The sequence below is a fragment of the Arvicola amphibius genome, chromosome 7, assembly GCF_903992535.2.
Source record: "Arvicola amphibius chromosome 7, mArvAmp1.2, whole genome shotgun sequence".
NCBI classification, from domain to species: Eukaryota; Metazoa; Chordata; class Mammalia; order Rodentia; family Cricetidae; genus Arvicola; species Arvicola amphibius.
In genome coordinates, this window is record NC_052053.1 from 43,745,719 (window position 1) to 43,762,683 (window position 16,965).

The following is a 16,965-nucleotide window of genomic DNA, read 5'->3' on the forward strand; positions in this document are numbered from 1 at the left end:
AGTACCCCATCTCCCACATTCCTGTAAATAAACCCAATAAAACTCATTGGTTGCCGGGTGGTGGTGGTGCAGCCGGGCGGTGGTGGCGCACGCCTTTAATCCCAGCACTCGGGAGGCAGAGGCAGGTGGATCTCTGAGTTCGAGGCCAGCCTTGTCTACAAGAACTAGTTCCAGGACAGGCTCTAGAAACTACAGGGAAACCCTGTCTTGAAAAACAAAAAACAAAAAACAAACAAACAAACAAACAAAAAAAAAAAACTCATTGGTTCACTATGTTGAACTTTGGTGGTGTCTGTCATGGTCTCTTTTTTTTTTTAAAGATTTATTTATTCTGTGTACAGCATTCTGCCTGCAGGCCAGAAGAGGGTGGCAGATCTCATTACATATGGTTGTGAGCCATCATGTGGTTGCCAGGAATTGAACTCAGGACCTTTAGAAGAGCAAGCAGTACTCTTTGCCATTGAGTCATCTCTCCAGCCCCTGTCATGGTCTTCTTATCTGAGGTGAGAAGATGCGTGTGTTGTGTCTCCCCAGGAAAAATCTTGTCACACAACACAGGTCCTCAGGGAAAGTGTCCTCAGTACCCCAGCCAGTGCTCGGCAGCAGCAGCAGCCACAGCCACAGCTACTACATTCACACCTGCCACAGCCACACCTGCCACAGCAGCCCCCTTCCTGAGACTGAAGGATCAGGAGCTGCCACTTACTGAAGGCACAGAATCTACTCAAGTTCTTCGACTGTGTGACTTAGATTCTGAGTCCAGAATAAAGATAGCGGCCGGGCGGTGGTGGCGCACGCCTTTAATCCCAGCACTCGGGAGGCAGAGGCAGAGGCAGGCGGATCTCTGAGTTCGAGTCCAGCCTGGTCTACAAGAGCTAGCTCCAGGACAGGCTCTAGAAACTACAGGGAAACCCTGTCTCGAAAAACCAAAAAAAAAAAAAGATGGCCTGTGGACTTCCGTCCCAGGAGAGAATTCAGACCTATGAATAGAGTGTACCGGGGGTTGGGGATACAGTGTGCAGGTTGGTACAGTGCTTGCCAACATACACAAACCCCCAAATTCTATCCTCAGCCCTGTGTAAACGGGGTATGGCACACACTGCAACACCGCCATTTGAGAGGTGGAAACACTAGGACCAGGAATTCATGTCATCCTCAACTTTAGAGTGAGTTCAAGGCCAGTCTGGGCCACAGGAGACAGGTGTCATGCTGCACACATGGTGAGACCCCACATACTCTCATTGCTGCAGCTAAAATGGAAAAAAAAGGAAACAACTGAGCAGTCAGGACTGATAGGATGTGGAAAATTCAGAATCCTGAGGCTGGGGACATGTGGCCTGGCACAGCTTGAGAAATCACGTGGCAGGGCTGGAGAGGTGGCTCAATGGTTAAGAACATTTGCCATTCTTTTTTTTTTTTTTTTTTTTTTTTCTGAGACAGGTTTCTTTGTAGCTTTGGAGCCTCTCCTGGAACTAGCTCTTGTAGACCAGGTCAGCCTCAAACTCACAAAGATCTGCCTGCCTCTGCCTCTCGAGTGCTGGGATTAAAGGCGTGCACTACCGCCACCCAGCAAACATTTGCCATTCTGGCAGAGGACTAGGTTTAGTTCCCAGTACCCACGTGGCGACTCACAACCATCCTTAACCGCAGCTGCAGTCCTGTGTGCACCGTGTGCACTCACATACATGCCAGCAAAACACTAATACACATGAAACAAAATCAATAGTCATGTTTGAAAAAAAAGAAAAGCTGGGCAGTGGTGGCACATGCCTTTAATCCAAGCATGCTGGAGGCAGAGGCAGGCGATCTGTGAGTTCAAGGCCAGCCTGGTCTACAGAGCTAGTTCCAGGGCAGGCTCCAAAGCCACAGAGAAACCCTGTCTCAAAAAGCCAAAATAAATAAATAAAAATAAAAACCAAAAAGAAGGGAAGAAAGGAAGGAAGGAAACAATCCCCTGGCAACGAGGTGGTGGTGCACACCTTTAATCCCAGCTCTTGGGTGGCAGAGGCAGGTGGATCTCTGTGAGTTCAAAGCCAGCCTGGTCTAGACAGTGAGTTCCAGACAGGCTCCAAAACTAAAGAGAAACCCTGTCTCAAAACTCCACCTCCCAAAAATGAAATTCCCTGACAGACTCTCCCCATCAACACACAAAGGGTGACACTATAACCCAGCAGCCTTTCCTCTGAGTGAGCACCCAAGACAGGGGGAAGTAAGGAGTTGGGACAGATAGCAGTGACAGACAGCTTATTTAATATTTATTTATTATGTATACAATATTCTGTCTGTGTGTATGCCTTCAGGCCAGAAGAGGGCACCAGACCCCATTACAGATGGTTGTGAGCCACCATGTGGTTGCTGGGAATTGAACTCAGGACCTTTGGAAGAGCAGGCAATGCTCTTAACCTCTGAGCCATCTCTCCAGCCCCCAGACAGACAGCTTATATACCTTGTGTAAGGCCCTGGAGTCTACAGCAGTGACAGAGAGCTTATATACCTTGTGTAAGGCCCTGGAGTCTATCTCCAGCACCACAAATACAATTAGATAAAATAATTTAAAATAAATAAATAAAAGCAGGTGTCGGTGGGATTACTTGCACACGTGTGTATATATCAGCATATCAAACAATGGTGGGAGAAGCAGCAGGCAATGAGGGCCAGTGGATAAGCGTCAAGGGGTCCATCCACACAACACAGCCACCTCAGCCTCAGCAGGGAGGAGGTCTGCCACTTGCCACCCCAGGGATTGACTCCGAGGATTACACGCTGAGAAGTGAGCCAGTCACAAAAGGTTATATCCTGTGAGCCTCCACTCCTGTGAGGTCCCCAGAGTCCTCAGATCCATGGAGACCAAAGGAAGAGAGGGTGGGGTGAGGGGATGGTGTGGGCAGCCAGGGTTTGAACGGAGGCAGTATCCACAGGAATGGGGTCTGGTGACAGCTGCCAAGCAGTGTGACTTAGCTCAACACATTGGGCACTCAGGAACCACTGAGATGGTGCAGTCTGTGTTGGGTTTCACCATCACCCAAAAAGTGCCCCGCAGACACCAAGAGGAAGGGCAGGAGTGGGGCACTTCTGGTTCCCACTGCGGAGGTAGACATGGAAGAGAGCAAGCCCTTCCTGAAATATATGGGCAAGGTGTTGGAGACCGCTGCTCAAGGCAACTGTCCCCTGTCCCCAGGGCAGAAATTTCTCCTTGCATCTCTATTAATTTATTTGACTTCTAATTTTTGTTTTTTGACAAAGTTTCTGTATGTAGCTCCAGCTATTTTGGAACTTGCATGTAATTTAAGCTGCCTCAAACACACAGAGATCCACCTATCTCTGCCTCCCAAGTGCTCTACTAAAGATGTGTTCCATGTCTAGTTTGTTATCTCTTGATTATAGGGTGACAGACAGGCAGGCAGCAGGCAACCTACCCTAAAAACCATGCACACCCAGCTTTTCTGGACACACACACTCCTTTCATCCTCTTGATTCACCTCTCAGACCAGGACACAGTGTCCTTGACCTCAGTTCCTGCTACATTGGCTTAGGTCTGGAAATTTGCCTTGAAGAACCAGAGGTCTTAGAGTCCCTGAGAAGGTAATGTCAGAGTCAGCTGGCCTGCAGTTCACTCCAACCCTGCCTGGACTCCGCTTCATTCCATTCACCTGGCATCATTCCACCCACCCCTCAGTCCCACTGGAGGCTAAGCCAGGGTAAGCATGGCAGGCCTGGTCCCCCAGTACTCACAAGCCTGGTGGCCTCAATGGCCCTGTCTGCCTGTGAGCTGGCAGCTTGGTAAAGCAGGTGAACAGCGGAGTCTGCCCACTGCTCACACTCTTCCTGATAAAAAGAACCCCAACCACTTCACCAGTGAAATTCTGAGAGCAGAACCAGGTCCGTCTAAGCCTCAGCCATTCCCTCCACCTCTCCTTCTGCAGGAAAGCTGTGTAAGGCCTTTTTTTAGTAGTCGGATGTAGCCAGAGGTTGGAATAAAAATGTGAGCTTATTCACCTGGCCGGGCTCCTAAGAAGCCCTTACATGGGTAGCTTCTGTGAACCCTTTGACTACCACTAAGATACTCCTGACTGTAGGAGACTGAGTCACAGCATGTCCCAGCCAGAGAAGTTGAATTGTGCCCTGTTCCCCTCTATTTGGTCCAGGCACAAGCAATGTGGACTGTGATAAAAGCTGGAGACATTCATCATAGTCTCAGACAGGCTGACACTGGGACTGGGCATCTGCCAAATGCTGGAGTCCTGCTCTGTGGTGGTTTGAATGACCCCCACAGGCTCATATATTTGAGTGTTTAGTCATCAGGGAGTGGCACTACTTAGAAGGATTAGGAGGTATGGCCTTGTTGGGATAGATGTAGCCGCGTTGGAGGAAGTGTATCACTGGGGAAATGTTTTGAGGTGTCAGAAGCTCAAGCCAGGCCCAGTGGCTGTCTTCCTGCTGCCTGCCTATCCAGATGTAGAACTCTCAGCTAATTCTCCAGAAGCATGTCTGCCTCCGTGCCACCATGCCCCCTGCTATGATGACGATGGAACAAACCTCTGAAACTATAAGCCAGCCTCAATTAAATGCTTCCTTTTATCAGAGTTCTGTGTTCATGGTGTCTCTTCACAGCACTAGAACACTAAGACAGGCTCCGTCCATATACCACACGTGTGCTTGGCCCCACCATTGGGCCTGCCATGGAGATGCTCGCAGAGTCCCCGTTGAACCCACAACCTGGCAGGTTCTAAAAGGGTGTGACCAGGAAGACACAGGTGGGCTTTCATCATCATCATCCTCAGGGTGTGGATCTCTCTTTGGGGCAGGGACATGTGTGGGCTCCTAGCCAAGAGAGCTTGGATCCCTTCTGCAGGAGAAAACTGGGTGAGTATTTTGGTTTCTTGTCATTGCTGCAGAGCCCGTGACTCCCTCTACTCAGGAATTAGGGCAGGACGGTTTTGGTTTCTGAATGCTTCCCCTCCATTTAAATTGGATGCTCTAATCTCCTTCCTCTTTTGTCCTAAATTTCCCTCCATTGCTCAGTGCAGCTGCTTCACAGCTGTTGCCTCAGGCTTTGGAGGAGGCTGAGGGTCGAGCTGGTTGCAAGCAGTCATCTTCCAGGAGGGACAACAGAGCCCCAGATAAATCCTGCCCAGAGGGTATGGCACTTTAGGTGTTAACTGTACCCTTTGCTGGCCATGTGGGGGAAGAGCTGAACATACTGTTTGCAGAAAGAAGTCCGGACGGGGTCAGCAGCTAGGTCTGACACCGTCATTCAGAAAGTGAGCACAGAAGGTCTGTCTCGTGCCAGGCCTGGGGACGGGAGAGACAACAATCCATTCATTTGCTTGCTCACTCATTCATTCAACAATTGGCCACTGAGTTCAAGGCCAGTGCTCAGAGAGCAGGTCTGGCACTCTCTGCAGGGTTACTCCTTGAGACTCTGGCCCACAGGATGCAGCCTAAGGGTAAGGAAGACTCAGGAATGTGTTTGTGCCGCTCAGTTCCTCTGATCCTCCTAGCCTCGTAAGGTACCCTGAGGACTACCAAAAAAAGTGGGGCCAGCAGGGTGGATCTGAAATCCCATCCAGGCCTCCACAGAATGGGGCTGTTCACTGTGAGATAGCCTTTGGCTCACTTAGGATGCTCCCTACACTGTTTCTCTACAGCCTGCAGCCTTGGTCTTGCCTCCTGCTTTGTCCCCTTATTTCATAGGTCCTGGAGCAGACAGTGGTTAAGTGTGGGAAGGCGTGGAAAGAACACCTGTCTGCCCTCTATTTACCTTAGACCTTGTCTCTGGCAGGACTGCCATCTGGGCTTCTTCTAGCCATCAAAACATCTAGAAGCAGTAGAGAACCGCCAAACCGAAATGAGAAACAGCACCGTGGAGATGCGCCTGCACGCCCAGCACTCACACTGACACACCTCTGCACCGACAAACACATGACAGGCACGCATCTGCTGGCAGGGATGGGCGTGGGGTTGAGGTATCAGCCTGCAGCTGCTGTGGCCGGTGCCACCAGAGATGGTGGTGTTCAGGGGATGCCTTGTGTATTACAGAGCCAGGAAAACAGACAGGGTTATCACAGCACAATTTGAAAAACACACAAATAATTCATGTTATTATGACGTCATAGAGCTGTAAATAATGAATTTTCACTAATGCTGGGCTTCCTTATTCCCCAGGCAGGCGGCGGGGGCAGAGCAAAGCCTGAAACAGCTAGGACTGGAGGAGACACATATGGAGCTCCCAGACTAGCCTCATCTAAGTAACAATCACGTTCCCCACAGAGGCAAGGAGGGAGAGGCCATGCTGGCTGTGCCTACTGGATAGACTAGAAAGCCCAGCAGGCTGGCCCAACACACAGCCTAAAGTTACTGGGACTGTCTGGAGAACTAGCTTAAGCTGCCTAGTACTTCAGTCTGTACCTTGCTCAGGAACTCTGATGCCCGTCTTCCGGGGGTCCATCCTTGGCTGCACACAAAGATCACCACTCAACTATAGCATCCACCTGAGCAGACTGCTTCAGCCTGGTCCTCAGCCTGAGGGTGGCCACAGGGCAGGATGCTACCTGCTTGTCCAGAGGTTAAGGGACCTGCAGGAGTGGCAGGGTGCACAGCCACGCCCCTGATGGTGCCCTCTCCATACATCATTAGCTACCTGGTGGGTCCCATCTCTGGTGCCACCACGGGTGCCACCATCCAAAGTCTGGACTTGATTGATCTCTGCATGAATATTCATGCAGCAGCCGGCAGGGCTGTCATTAATATTCCAAGAAAGGGGAAAGAATACCTGTCCTCATTTAATGAGTGAGGAGTGAGGTCAGTCTGAGGCTTATGACTGCTGTGTCCACCTCTGGGCTTCTAAGCTTGACAGGGTGTCCATCTTGCCCCCACTCCCACCCCCACCCCACACTCCCACAGGTGGCTCAACCCGTCACAGTTCCTGCCTGCCTTACTGGCCATGCCCCCCTGACCAATCCAGCTCTCTCTTTCAGCCTCTGGCCAGCCTCACCTGACCCTTCAAAGCCCTGGCTCTTTCCCACCCTGCCTGTAATGCTCACCTGCACCCGTAGCCCCATGGCAACAGGATACCAAGTGCGGTGTATCAGCTCATCAAGCTTGATTCCAGGTCCCCTTTCTCAAGTGGCTGGCACAGCTGTGCCCCTAGACCTGATCAGGGATCCCCACAGACTTCCCTGTCCTGTTCAGGGTCCACAGTTAAGACACAACTCCGGGCTGCAGCAAGACCAGCTACAAACTAGACTTCCAGAGAAGAGGGTACCTGCTTTAATCCCTCCCTGCTCTGTTCCTGATCATATAGGAGCCCCTGGGGCCCCAGCGTCTGTCTTGTGCTGGCTAGTCTGTATGTAGCTAAGAATAGGATGTCCCCGCCCCTACCTGGGAGATGGCCATAGTTGGCCCCACCAGAGATGGACAAGAACTCTACCCCAGACCTTGACCTCTGAGAGACTGGTTGTGTTGGGGGTGTGCTTGGGAAGTAGGGGCTGTTTATTTGGAACGGGATGAGAGTTTCCACAATACCGGAGGTCCCAAAGCACAGCTCAGCGGCACCACACCCACGCCTCCCCTCACGGGGCCCGTGGCACCCTCCTATGGCTGCTCTTCAGCAGGAGACTGGAAAGGCACTGCGGAGGAGGGGGAGCTGGACAGGAAGGGAGGGGTCACCTGGCAGTCTGTGCCCTTCAGTCTGCCACCCATCCCCAGACGCAGTGCGGGCCACACAACTCTGCCCGAGGCCCCATGTGACACAGCTGCCAACAGGCCCGGGCAAGCTGCCTGGCAGGGCGGGGGAGGGGCGCTGGGCTCCGGATCGCTGAATCAGCTGCGCTGGACCATCCAAGCCTAGGCAAGGCTGCTGCTTGGGGGCAGCTGCCTCTTTTGGGAACTGTTGGGGAGGCAGGCCAGAATGCTGGGATTTCCGGAAAATGGGCCCTGCTTGCTTCAGTCTGGGATTGTTGCTTCTAGGGGAGGGAAGTCTTCTTAGTAGAGCCAGGCAGATGGGGACCCTTCTTCCCGAACAAGACCAAAAACGGAGAAGAGAAAGGCACCCTGGCTGCTGTGGATCTAGCACGTTTCCGTCCCCACAAAACGCTGACTCAGCATGCGAAGGCGCCGCTGGCTCCCTCCCCCTCACTCGCTGGCAGGGACAGGGCCTTCCCAAGGTCAGGGGACGTCAATAACTGTGCAGCTGAGACTGGTAGCACAGGGTTGTGCTCTGGGTTGCCCCTGCCATCCTTGCTGAGTAGGGACCATCTGGCTCCCTTCCTCGCACCACCCTGGGAAGGTCACAGGTCCTGTGTTGGTTTGGGTCTCCACCCGGGACAGCAGGAACAGCAGTGCTACTTGGCACAGGAGCAGCGAATGGGAGCCTCTAGTCCATCCCAAGTCTTGGGGCCCTGCAGCACCTGGCTTCTTATTTCTAGAAATTCCCCAGCCACAAGGCACCCTTCTTGGCTCTGATCCCATTTGTTACTGAGGGAGACTATTTTATATTTATATATATCCTCTTCCCAGGATTGTACGTGACACACAGTGACCCCTTCCCTGTACCTCACATGGGCTAGAAAAAACCCGAGTCATGGGGAGACAGCATTGACTTCAGCCTTTCCTTCTGTATCCCTCACTCCTGGCTGAGCTTTCCTACTGCAGCCTACTCACCTCCACTCCTCCTTCCTTGGCCCTGGCTCCCAACCATCCTGCCCAGGGACCAGCCCCCAGGTCTTCATGGGCACAGTCCCCTCTACCTTGGATGCCCCTTTTTTGTTGGTGTGGGCCAATCATGTATTGCCACCCTCCAAGAAGACCCAGAACCCAGTTCTTGTCTCTCAAATTAACATCTGGCCACCTGAGACTGATGTCCAAGTGTTCTCACTGGGTCCCCTGAGCCAGCTTTAGGCTGGGCAGCCCTGCCAACCTCAGAACAGTCCTAGCAGGTGGCTGAACTCCTGGCCTTCGTGCCTCTCCTTTCCCACCACCCAGCGGGCAGCCAGAACTCCTTGCCCACCCTTCTTCACAAGGCCAGGTCACAAGGTCAGCCTGAAAGCTGTCCCTGTTGTCCTTTTTACCTCATATGCAGCATGGGCTCAGGGTGGCAGCAGCTGACCAGATGGGTAGCTTTGTCAGTGCTGATCCAGCCACTGAGGACTTCTGTGGGCAGGTACATTGTATCTGTGCCCGAGGCTGGCCCATCAATCATCACTTCCCCTGTCCTCAGCTCCCCCTGCCCTACAGCAGCTGGGTCATTCTCTCTCTCTCTCTCTCTCCCTCTCTGGTAGCTTTGGAGCCTATCCTCGAACTAGCTCTTGTAGCCCAGGCTGGCCTCGAACTCACAGAGATCTCCCTGCCTCTGCCTCCTGAGTAATGGTATTAACAGCATGTGCCACCCCTGCCCGGTCATTCCCATTTTTATACTCTGATGTGGTGCCTTCATAAAGAAACTAATCTGCTCGAAACAAGACATTTAGAAGAATTTCAGGCCTGGGGAGTAGTCCTAAAGTGTCTCTCCACCCTGCAGAGGCAGGGTTACTACTGGAGTTTCTTGGTTTATGCCCAACAGATGGTTTCAAAATGCTGCCTTATCCAGGACCTGGCTTATGTGTCTGTTGCTAAGTGCAATTACCAACCTTCCTCAGACAGGTTGCAGCCCCAGATACAGCTCAAAACGTCATTTAGGGCCTCAAGGCCAACACACTCAAAAACAGTGCTAATGTCCAGGTAATATGAGCCACAGGTCCATCCTGCTGAGCAGGGAAGCCAGGAGTTACTTACTTCATAACTCTCAAGTGCCAGGAGGGCTCTTGGCTATCAAGAGGGACTAGCTCAACCAGGCTCTTTCAAGGCCTGTGGGTGCACTAGGAAGCCATGGCTTCCAGATCCTGGAGCAGGTTAATACCTCTATTGTACCAACCACTGGCCCTCGGCTACCTGTGATCTGAGCAGCTCGTTCTTAGTAGTCACGTTCCCCGTGCTCAGTGGCCCAGTGGCCCGACAGGGAAGCGATGACGGTGTCCACTCAAACAAGGCGTTTCAACTTGATTTCTTGTTCTTCCCAGAAAAGGGACAACGGGGAACACTCCAGGGCTTTGGGTGAGACTAAGTGAAAGCCACTTGTCTATTACAAGTTCAGCTCTGGGTTCCGTCCCCAGCACTGTAAAACCAACCAACCACTCCGGACCCACAGAAAACAAAGCAGGCCCAGGAAGTTCCTGGAAAGTATGTGTGTCTCCTAGGGTTCAGTGAGTGGCTTAGGGGGCTACTGTCATTGCATAGCTACCCTCACCATGCCTATCTGCTATGGAGCCCGGCTTTGGATTCTTGGATAAGTGTGCCCGGGCAGCCATCCCAGGACTATCTCCCAGGACTTTACCTGGGCCAGAAACCCCATCCATACCAAGCTCCAGCCCCGGTCTATGAAGCCAAGCTCCCCCTCCTCAGGTCCTGAGCTGTCTTAGACAAAGGAATTGCAATTTACTTTTGTTTAAAAACTACGACTTGCTAGGTGTGGTGGTACATGCCCTTAATCCCAGCACTTGAGAGGCAGAGGCAGAGGCAGAGGCAGGTGGATCTCTGATTTTTGAGATCTAGCCTGGTTTACACAACCCCAGCACATAGTGAGGCAACTGGCCCTGCAACTGAAACACCTTTGCCCCCTCGTTTTTCGGTTTTTTGTTTTTTGAGACAGGGTTTCTCTGTGTAGCCCCTGGCTGCCCTGGAACTCACTCTGTAGACCAGGCTGGCCTTGAACTCAGCTTGGACATCTGCCTGCCTCTGCCTCTTGTGTGCTAGGATCAAAGGTGTTTGCTTCCCTTGCTTGGCTGAGACCCTATCTCAAAAAACAAAACAAAACAAATCGCCCAAACAAGATTCAAGGCTGGAGAGATGGCCCATTAATAAGAGTACTAACTGTTCTTCCAGAGGTGCTGGATTTCTTCCCAGCACCACACAGGGGCTCACAACCAACCAATTCCAGAGTGATCTGTTGCCCTCTTCTGGCCTCTGCAGATACCAGGTCACACATGATATACATACATGCATGCAGGAAAAACACTTATAGACATAGAACAAAAAATCTTTTTAACACACACACACACTGCTGGGTGGTGGTGGCACACACCTTTAATCCCAGCGCTCGGGAGGCAGAGGCAGGTGGATCTCTGTGAGTTTGAGGCCAGCCTGGGCTATAAGAGCTAGTTCCAGGACATGCTCCAAAGTTACAGAGAAACCCTGTCTAGAAAAACTAAAACACACACACACACACACACACACACACACACACACACACACACAAAACAAGCCCCAAGCTGGACATGGTGACTCATGCTGATAATCACAGAATTGAGATAATCACAGCATTGGGAGCTCAAGGCCAACCTATACAAGTTAGTGAGACCCTACTCCCTACCTCAAAATTCCTAGAACGGCTAGATGGGTGCTTCAGCAGTTAAGAGCACGGGCCACTCTTCCAGAGGACCCCATTTTTGATCTCCAGAACTTATATGATGGCTCACAACTGTCTAATCCCAGTCCGATGGACTCCATGGGTACCAGACATGCAAGTGCTACACAGACATACATGCAGTCTATACAACATACATGTGGAATTAAAAAAAATCCCCAGTAACATCCCACAAACACAGCTAAAAGAGAAAACTTGGTTTCCTGCTCCTCCCAGCATCTAGACATTACATCTCCAAGTGAGCAAGGCACCCACAGGCTTTCCCATCCTCTCTGGAAAGCAACAGAAATCCAGCCCTCACTTTTATTGAACAACTCAACTCTAAGCTCTTGGCAGGCCAGCTGACACGGTAGAATTACTGTTTTGAGGATTCTACACTTAACATTAAACTCACTTTCAGAACTCAGTCCTGCAGGGAATGGTTTCTGACATCCTAGACTACATTCTTTGAGAAGGAAGAGATTTCGGGTTTCACTGTTTCAGAGCACTTGCCCAGCATAGCAAAACACAAGCAATCACGCCATCAACACATAAAAAAATAGGTTTAATGCAGGTGATTCATCTCATAAAGAATTTAACAGGCACTCAGGACACTGGGCAGCTGGGTGTGCAATGGGTGACAAGGTCCTGTCATCTTTCCCACCACCAGCCCTCTGACACACCACCGTCACCCAGCAAATGGGGCTTCAGGCTGCTCTGAGGAACATGAGCTAATTAACGAAGAACAAAGCTGCTTTGGGGGAAGTGTTATTTAGTGCAAACAATTCTCTGCAGCAAGCAAGCAGCGGGGGTCCACTGGGAAGGTACCTCACCTGCTGTCCGGGGAGGCAGCAGGACTTCCTCCTTGAGTCCTCCCGCTAGAACAATGGGCACAGTTGGCTACAAGTTAAAGAGCTGGGTGGACAGTCTTGCATCTTTGCTTTCCCTGCTTGGGTTTCTTCAAGTTTCTCTTCAACCGAACAAAGCTGGTTTTCCTGGCAAGGTCGCATCAAAGGGGCCGTCCCCAAGCCCAGGGTGTGGGGTGACAATTTGGGGTGAAGCATGTGTGGGCAGGATATGCTCAGGGTCCTGCTCCCGCAGTTACTACTCAAAGCACTTCACTTGCCACCCAGGCCCCTGTCACCAGTGAGAGCCACAACCCACTCCTGACAGAGGCCAAAGGTAGTCAGGCGCTCCCTTCCTTTTTTACCTCACAAACCAGGCCTGACAGCCATGTGGGGAAGGTCCAGGCTGCCGGCTGGGCTGGTAAATGCCACCGAGGAGGCACAATCTGTTTGCTCCTCCTGTTTTCCACAGGTAATTTACCCAAGCCTTTGGGAAGCTGCTGGAGGCTTCCATCCTGCAGAGACAGTCACAGCTCCTCCCAGTGCTAAGGGGAAGTGGCCTCCCTAGGTTCCTTAAGTGTGGGGTGCTCCAGCATGGCCTGACACAGGCCTGCCCAGAGTACCAACCAGTCCCTGGTCTGGAGTCCAAACCTTGGTGTCTGTGCTCTCTTGTATCAGGGATGGGTCAACACCATATATGGGGTCCTGCTGGACAGCACCTCTATGCAAACCAAGGTGACCCTGAGACCTGCCTTGGGGTTCAAGATGGACACAGTCACCTGGTGACAGCAAAGAGTGCTCCATGGGCTTAGGATCAAGCAGCTCAGAAGGGGGCACAACTAGGGGCAGTAGCAGGTCTGCCTGGATAGCCAGACTGGGTCCCTGAGGCTAGCGCCAGGAACAGGGCACGTAAAGGGGCTGTGCAGCCCAGAGGCACCCTTGTGTGTCCCACTGGTTGAGCTGAATAGAGAGGATGTCACACAGAAGGTCTCAAGGTGCAGAGAGGACAGAAGGGCCACCCACTAGACAACCTGAAAACGTACAGGCAACCAGAGGCAAAAAGCTAAGAGGGATGTCACGTTTGGGAAAATGCATAGGAAGGGTAGCGCAGAAGCCACCAGGGAGATGTGGTGTCCCCATCACAGAGTAGTCTCAGCCCTTTTCGCTCCTCAGTGGGAGTGTGTGCTTCAGGCCTTACCTTTGGGATGGGGCAAAAAGAGGCCCCTACCAGCCCCACCCTTCAAGGAAAGAAATGTGGTACAGCACAATCAAGAGCCCCATGGAGGCTGGGTCCTCACATGTCCACAAAGACCATGAAGCACCAGCCCAGACCCCCAACTAGCAGCATGGTCACATGGATGCCGTAGATGAGCAGCTCGTTCATGAGGCGGAAGTCCATACGCCTCCGCCCCAGCAGCAGTAGCAGCACCGACAGCTTGAGCTGGAAGCGCAGCAGCACGCGGACTCCCAGGTACTGCAGGCAGAAGAGCGCAGCCAGAGCGCCCCAGAGGGCCGCTGTGAAGAGGCTGCAACTGAAGTAGAGCAGGAAGCGGATAAAGCCGTAGAGCCAGCGGGTCTTGACGTACACATCGAAGTTGTTGTACTTGGTGCGGGCCAGGTGAGAGGTCCTCACTGGTCCGCAGGCTGCATGCAGGCAGGTGGTGTGCGGGCCGTGGAAGGAGCGCACCCGCCGCGGGATGGGCATGACCGGCATTGGGCCCGGGCGGCAGGGCTCGTTTGCAGTGGGAGCGCAGCGTCCAGATGGCTGGCATAGGTGTCATCAGCATCTAGGAGCCCTCAACCGAGCCTTGGGGGAGGTGTCGGCCTGCAGGGAGAGGTACAAGGAGATTGCCAGATCAGACTTCAGCATGGGTGTCTCTGCAAACCAGTTGCACCCTAAGCTTGTCTCCTTAATCTCTTCACAGACCCTCACTTGTGCAAAACAAAAATAGTGCTCTATCTCACAGTCCTGGGGAAAGGAAGCGACAGTAATTATGTCCCTCTCTTAGCAGCTGCCACGGGATGGCCCCCTCTAAGGGCCATCAGTGATAGGGGACAGGAGTCTAGCTAAGTCCACTCCTTACAGTTCCTTGAAGACCCCATGCACTACTCTGCTGATTGCATTCCATGGCCCACTACTCTCCAGGACTTCCGTGGTGACTTATCTAGCAACAAGCTCCTTCAAGCACACCCCCCCCCATGCAAAAACACAATGGGACTGGAATGAAGACAGGGTGTTCATATTGCCAGACCCCAAGGTAACCTGCTGGATCTGAACCCTAATAGTATTTTGGCAGGCTACCTCACCTCCCACTGCTCTGCTCTGTAAACGGAGGCAACAAGACCTCTTTCCCGGGTGGGGTGAGGGGGCTGCCTGTACACGGAAGCATTGCTGGCTTCTCTAGGCTGGGCATAGGGCCAGAGCACTCCAAACTGGGCCACAAAGAGAGGGGAAATGGCACGTGGTTCCATGTTTCACCGAGTAAATGTCATCTGCAGCTGCCTATATTAATTTGTGGATGGGAAAGAAGATAAAGTTCAGACTATGCGGTATTAGAGAGTAAAAGTTGGTAACAGGACAAGGAGACATCGCCAACAGGCTTTTGCGAGTTCGACTCCAGACCAGCTTCCTCCGCCGCCGCCAGTCCTGAGCAAATGGCCGCCAGTGCAGCTGTGGCCGAGGCTCAGTGGGAAGAAACCTGTCACGAGCCCGGGGGCTTTAGCTATGTTTTACCCAGCTAGACGGGAAAATGGCCCTCATTCGGATGTGTCACTGGACACTGCGTAGTAAGGGTTTGCATTCTGCAGCAGGTGTACTCGGGTGGAGGTGCGTGCACTCCAGCGCCTCCCAGCCCGCCCTGGGGCGGCCCGGCATCATGGCACGCGTCTCCGCGCACGGGACCCCAGAGCAAGGCTCCGTTCTCTAGGGCCCGACAACCCAGCGCTGGAGACGCGGCCCTCACAAGCCAGAAGGCTACGCGCGACCCCGGCCCTCTGCCCGCGTCCTCTGCAGGCGCCACTTCCGGTGTCGGGCGCCGTTGCCGTGGAGACGGCCTTTGGGTCCACGGCCGGTCCCCGCCCGTCCTCGGCCGCTCACCCGGTGCCCTCTCCGCGGCGGTGCCGGTTTCCGGAACCATGCGGCAGGCCGACGGCGCTGGGGCCCGGGCCCGCGGGCGAGCCTGTGCCCCGGGATTACGATGCCGGGGCGGGCTCATGCCGCCTAAGATGGGGTCGCTTCGCGCGGCCCTTCAATTGCCCCCGGCTGGTGCCGGGCCGGAGGGGTGGGCGCGCCCGGGCCGGGCCGGAGGCATTTGTCCCAGCGTGGGAGCCGTAGCGTCGTCCCTCGGCGGCCACCGTAGCGCGATCCTCACGCCCCCTCCGCCTGCGCCGACACCGTGGAGCCTCGCAGCGCCCGCCTCGGGCCCGCGCGGAGCGTCCGGGAACTCGACGTTGTCCGAGGGCGCGCGCCCAGAGCCGTCTCTGACGTCATGGCCTGCGGCCGCAGCCGGAGGCATGACTTATACTGCGCAGGCGCAGATGGGGCTCTAAGGGCACTCCGGCTGGGTCGACTCCGTGTTGGTGCGCGTGCGCAATAGTGGGCGTGGCGTCCCCGCTCGGGTGTTAGCAGGCAGCCTTATTTCGTGTGATACTCTCAGGAGCTCAGTGCTCCCGTGTGTCAACGGGCGCTGATAGGCACGCAGAGAGCGGAGACGGTTGCAGATGACGCAAGCGATCGCGGGTTTTAGGAGTACCCTCTGTGGAGCAGAGGGGTTCTGAAAGCTCCAGCAAAAACAGTGAGGCCGCTGTTCCACCGGTCTAAATGGCCTTGCCTGGTTCCTACCAGTAGGTGTCAAGAGTTTGAACTAAAAGTTGATGTGGTGTGCTCTTGGTGTTAGGGTGTGAAAGGAAGCATGGGTCAAGCCATCATCCCACGGAGGACCAAAAAGTGGCTGGCCCTTCACGGTCGTTCCACATTGACCCTCCTGCTTACCAGATGCAGGCTCCCCAGGAAAGGAAAACAACCCAAGCCAGGCGGTTCTTGGGCTGGGCGCAGCGCATGCCCTTTGCAGGAAGGAGAAGGTCAGCTAAGAATCGACTTGGAGTTGACTACACATCTGCACTGCACAGGGGGTGCTTGGAGGTCCCAGCCCACTCGGGACCAAGAGCTGCTGCAACCTGTGGCATGTGCACATCCCGCCTCCACCACCCACAAATAAATAAATAGATGTAAAAAAAATAAGTAAATGTACCATGCGTCATAACATGCACATTTAATCCCAGCATTTAGGAGGCAGAGGCTGCAGAATTCTACGACAGCCAGGCTTACGTAGCGAGAACATATCAAACAAGCATCTTGGTTCAGTGAAATGGTTTAGTGGATAAATGCACTTGCCACCAAACTGACAATCTTAGTATCATCCTTAGTACCCACATAATGAAGGAGAAGATGGGTTCTCTCAGGTTGCCCTCTGACTTTCTTTTTCTTTTCTTTTTTTGTTTTTGTTTCTCTCTCTCTTTTAATGGTTTTTCGAGACAGGGTTTCTTTGTGGCTTTGGAGCCTATCCTGGACCTAGTTCTTTCTTTCTTTCTTTCTTTCTTTCTTTCTTTCTTTCTTTCTTTATTTATTTATTTATTTTGGTTTTTCGAGACAAGGTTTGGACCTAGTTCTTATAGACCAGGCTG

General features: G+C 53.1%; 1 protein-coding gene across 2 annotated transcripts; it reads right to left on the bottom strand.

The window, feature by feature from the left end:
* Positions 1 to 11,983: 11,983 nt before the first annotated feature.
* Tmem250 (transmembrane protein 250) lies at positions 11,984 to 15,779 on the bottom strand. 2 transcript variants are annotated; one of them, XM_038336784.2, is made up of 2 exons: positions 15,380 to 15,779; positions 11,984 to 14,107 (listed from the first exon to the last, which is right to left on the bottom strand). In XM_038336784.2, exon 2 carries the CDS (start codon positions 13,994 to 13,996, stop codon positions 13,577 to 13,579), a length of 420 nt encoding a protein of 139 aa, XP_038192712.1. In that variant the 5' UTR covers positions 13,997 to 14,107; positions 15,380 to 15,779; the 3' UTR covers positions 11,984 to 13,576. The 2 variants fall into 2 exon arrangements, with proteins under 2 accessions (XP_038192712.1, XP_038192713.1); XM_038336785.2 differs by lacking the exon at positions 15,380 to 15,779 and adding an exon at positions 15,017 to 15,316.
* Positions 15,780 to 16,965: the final 1,186 nt, after the last annotated feature.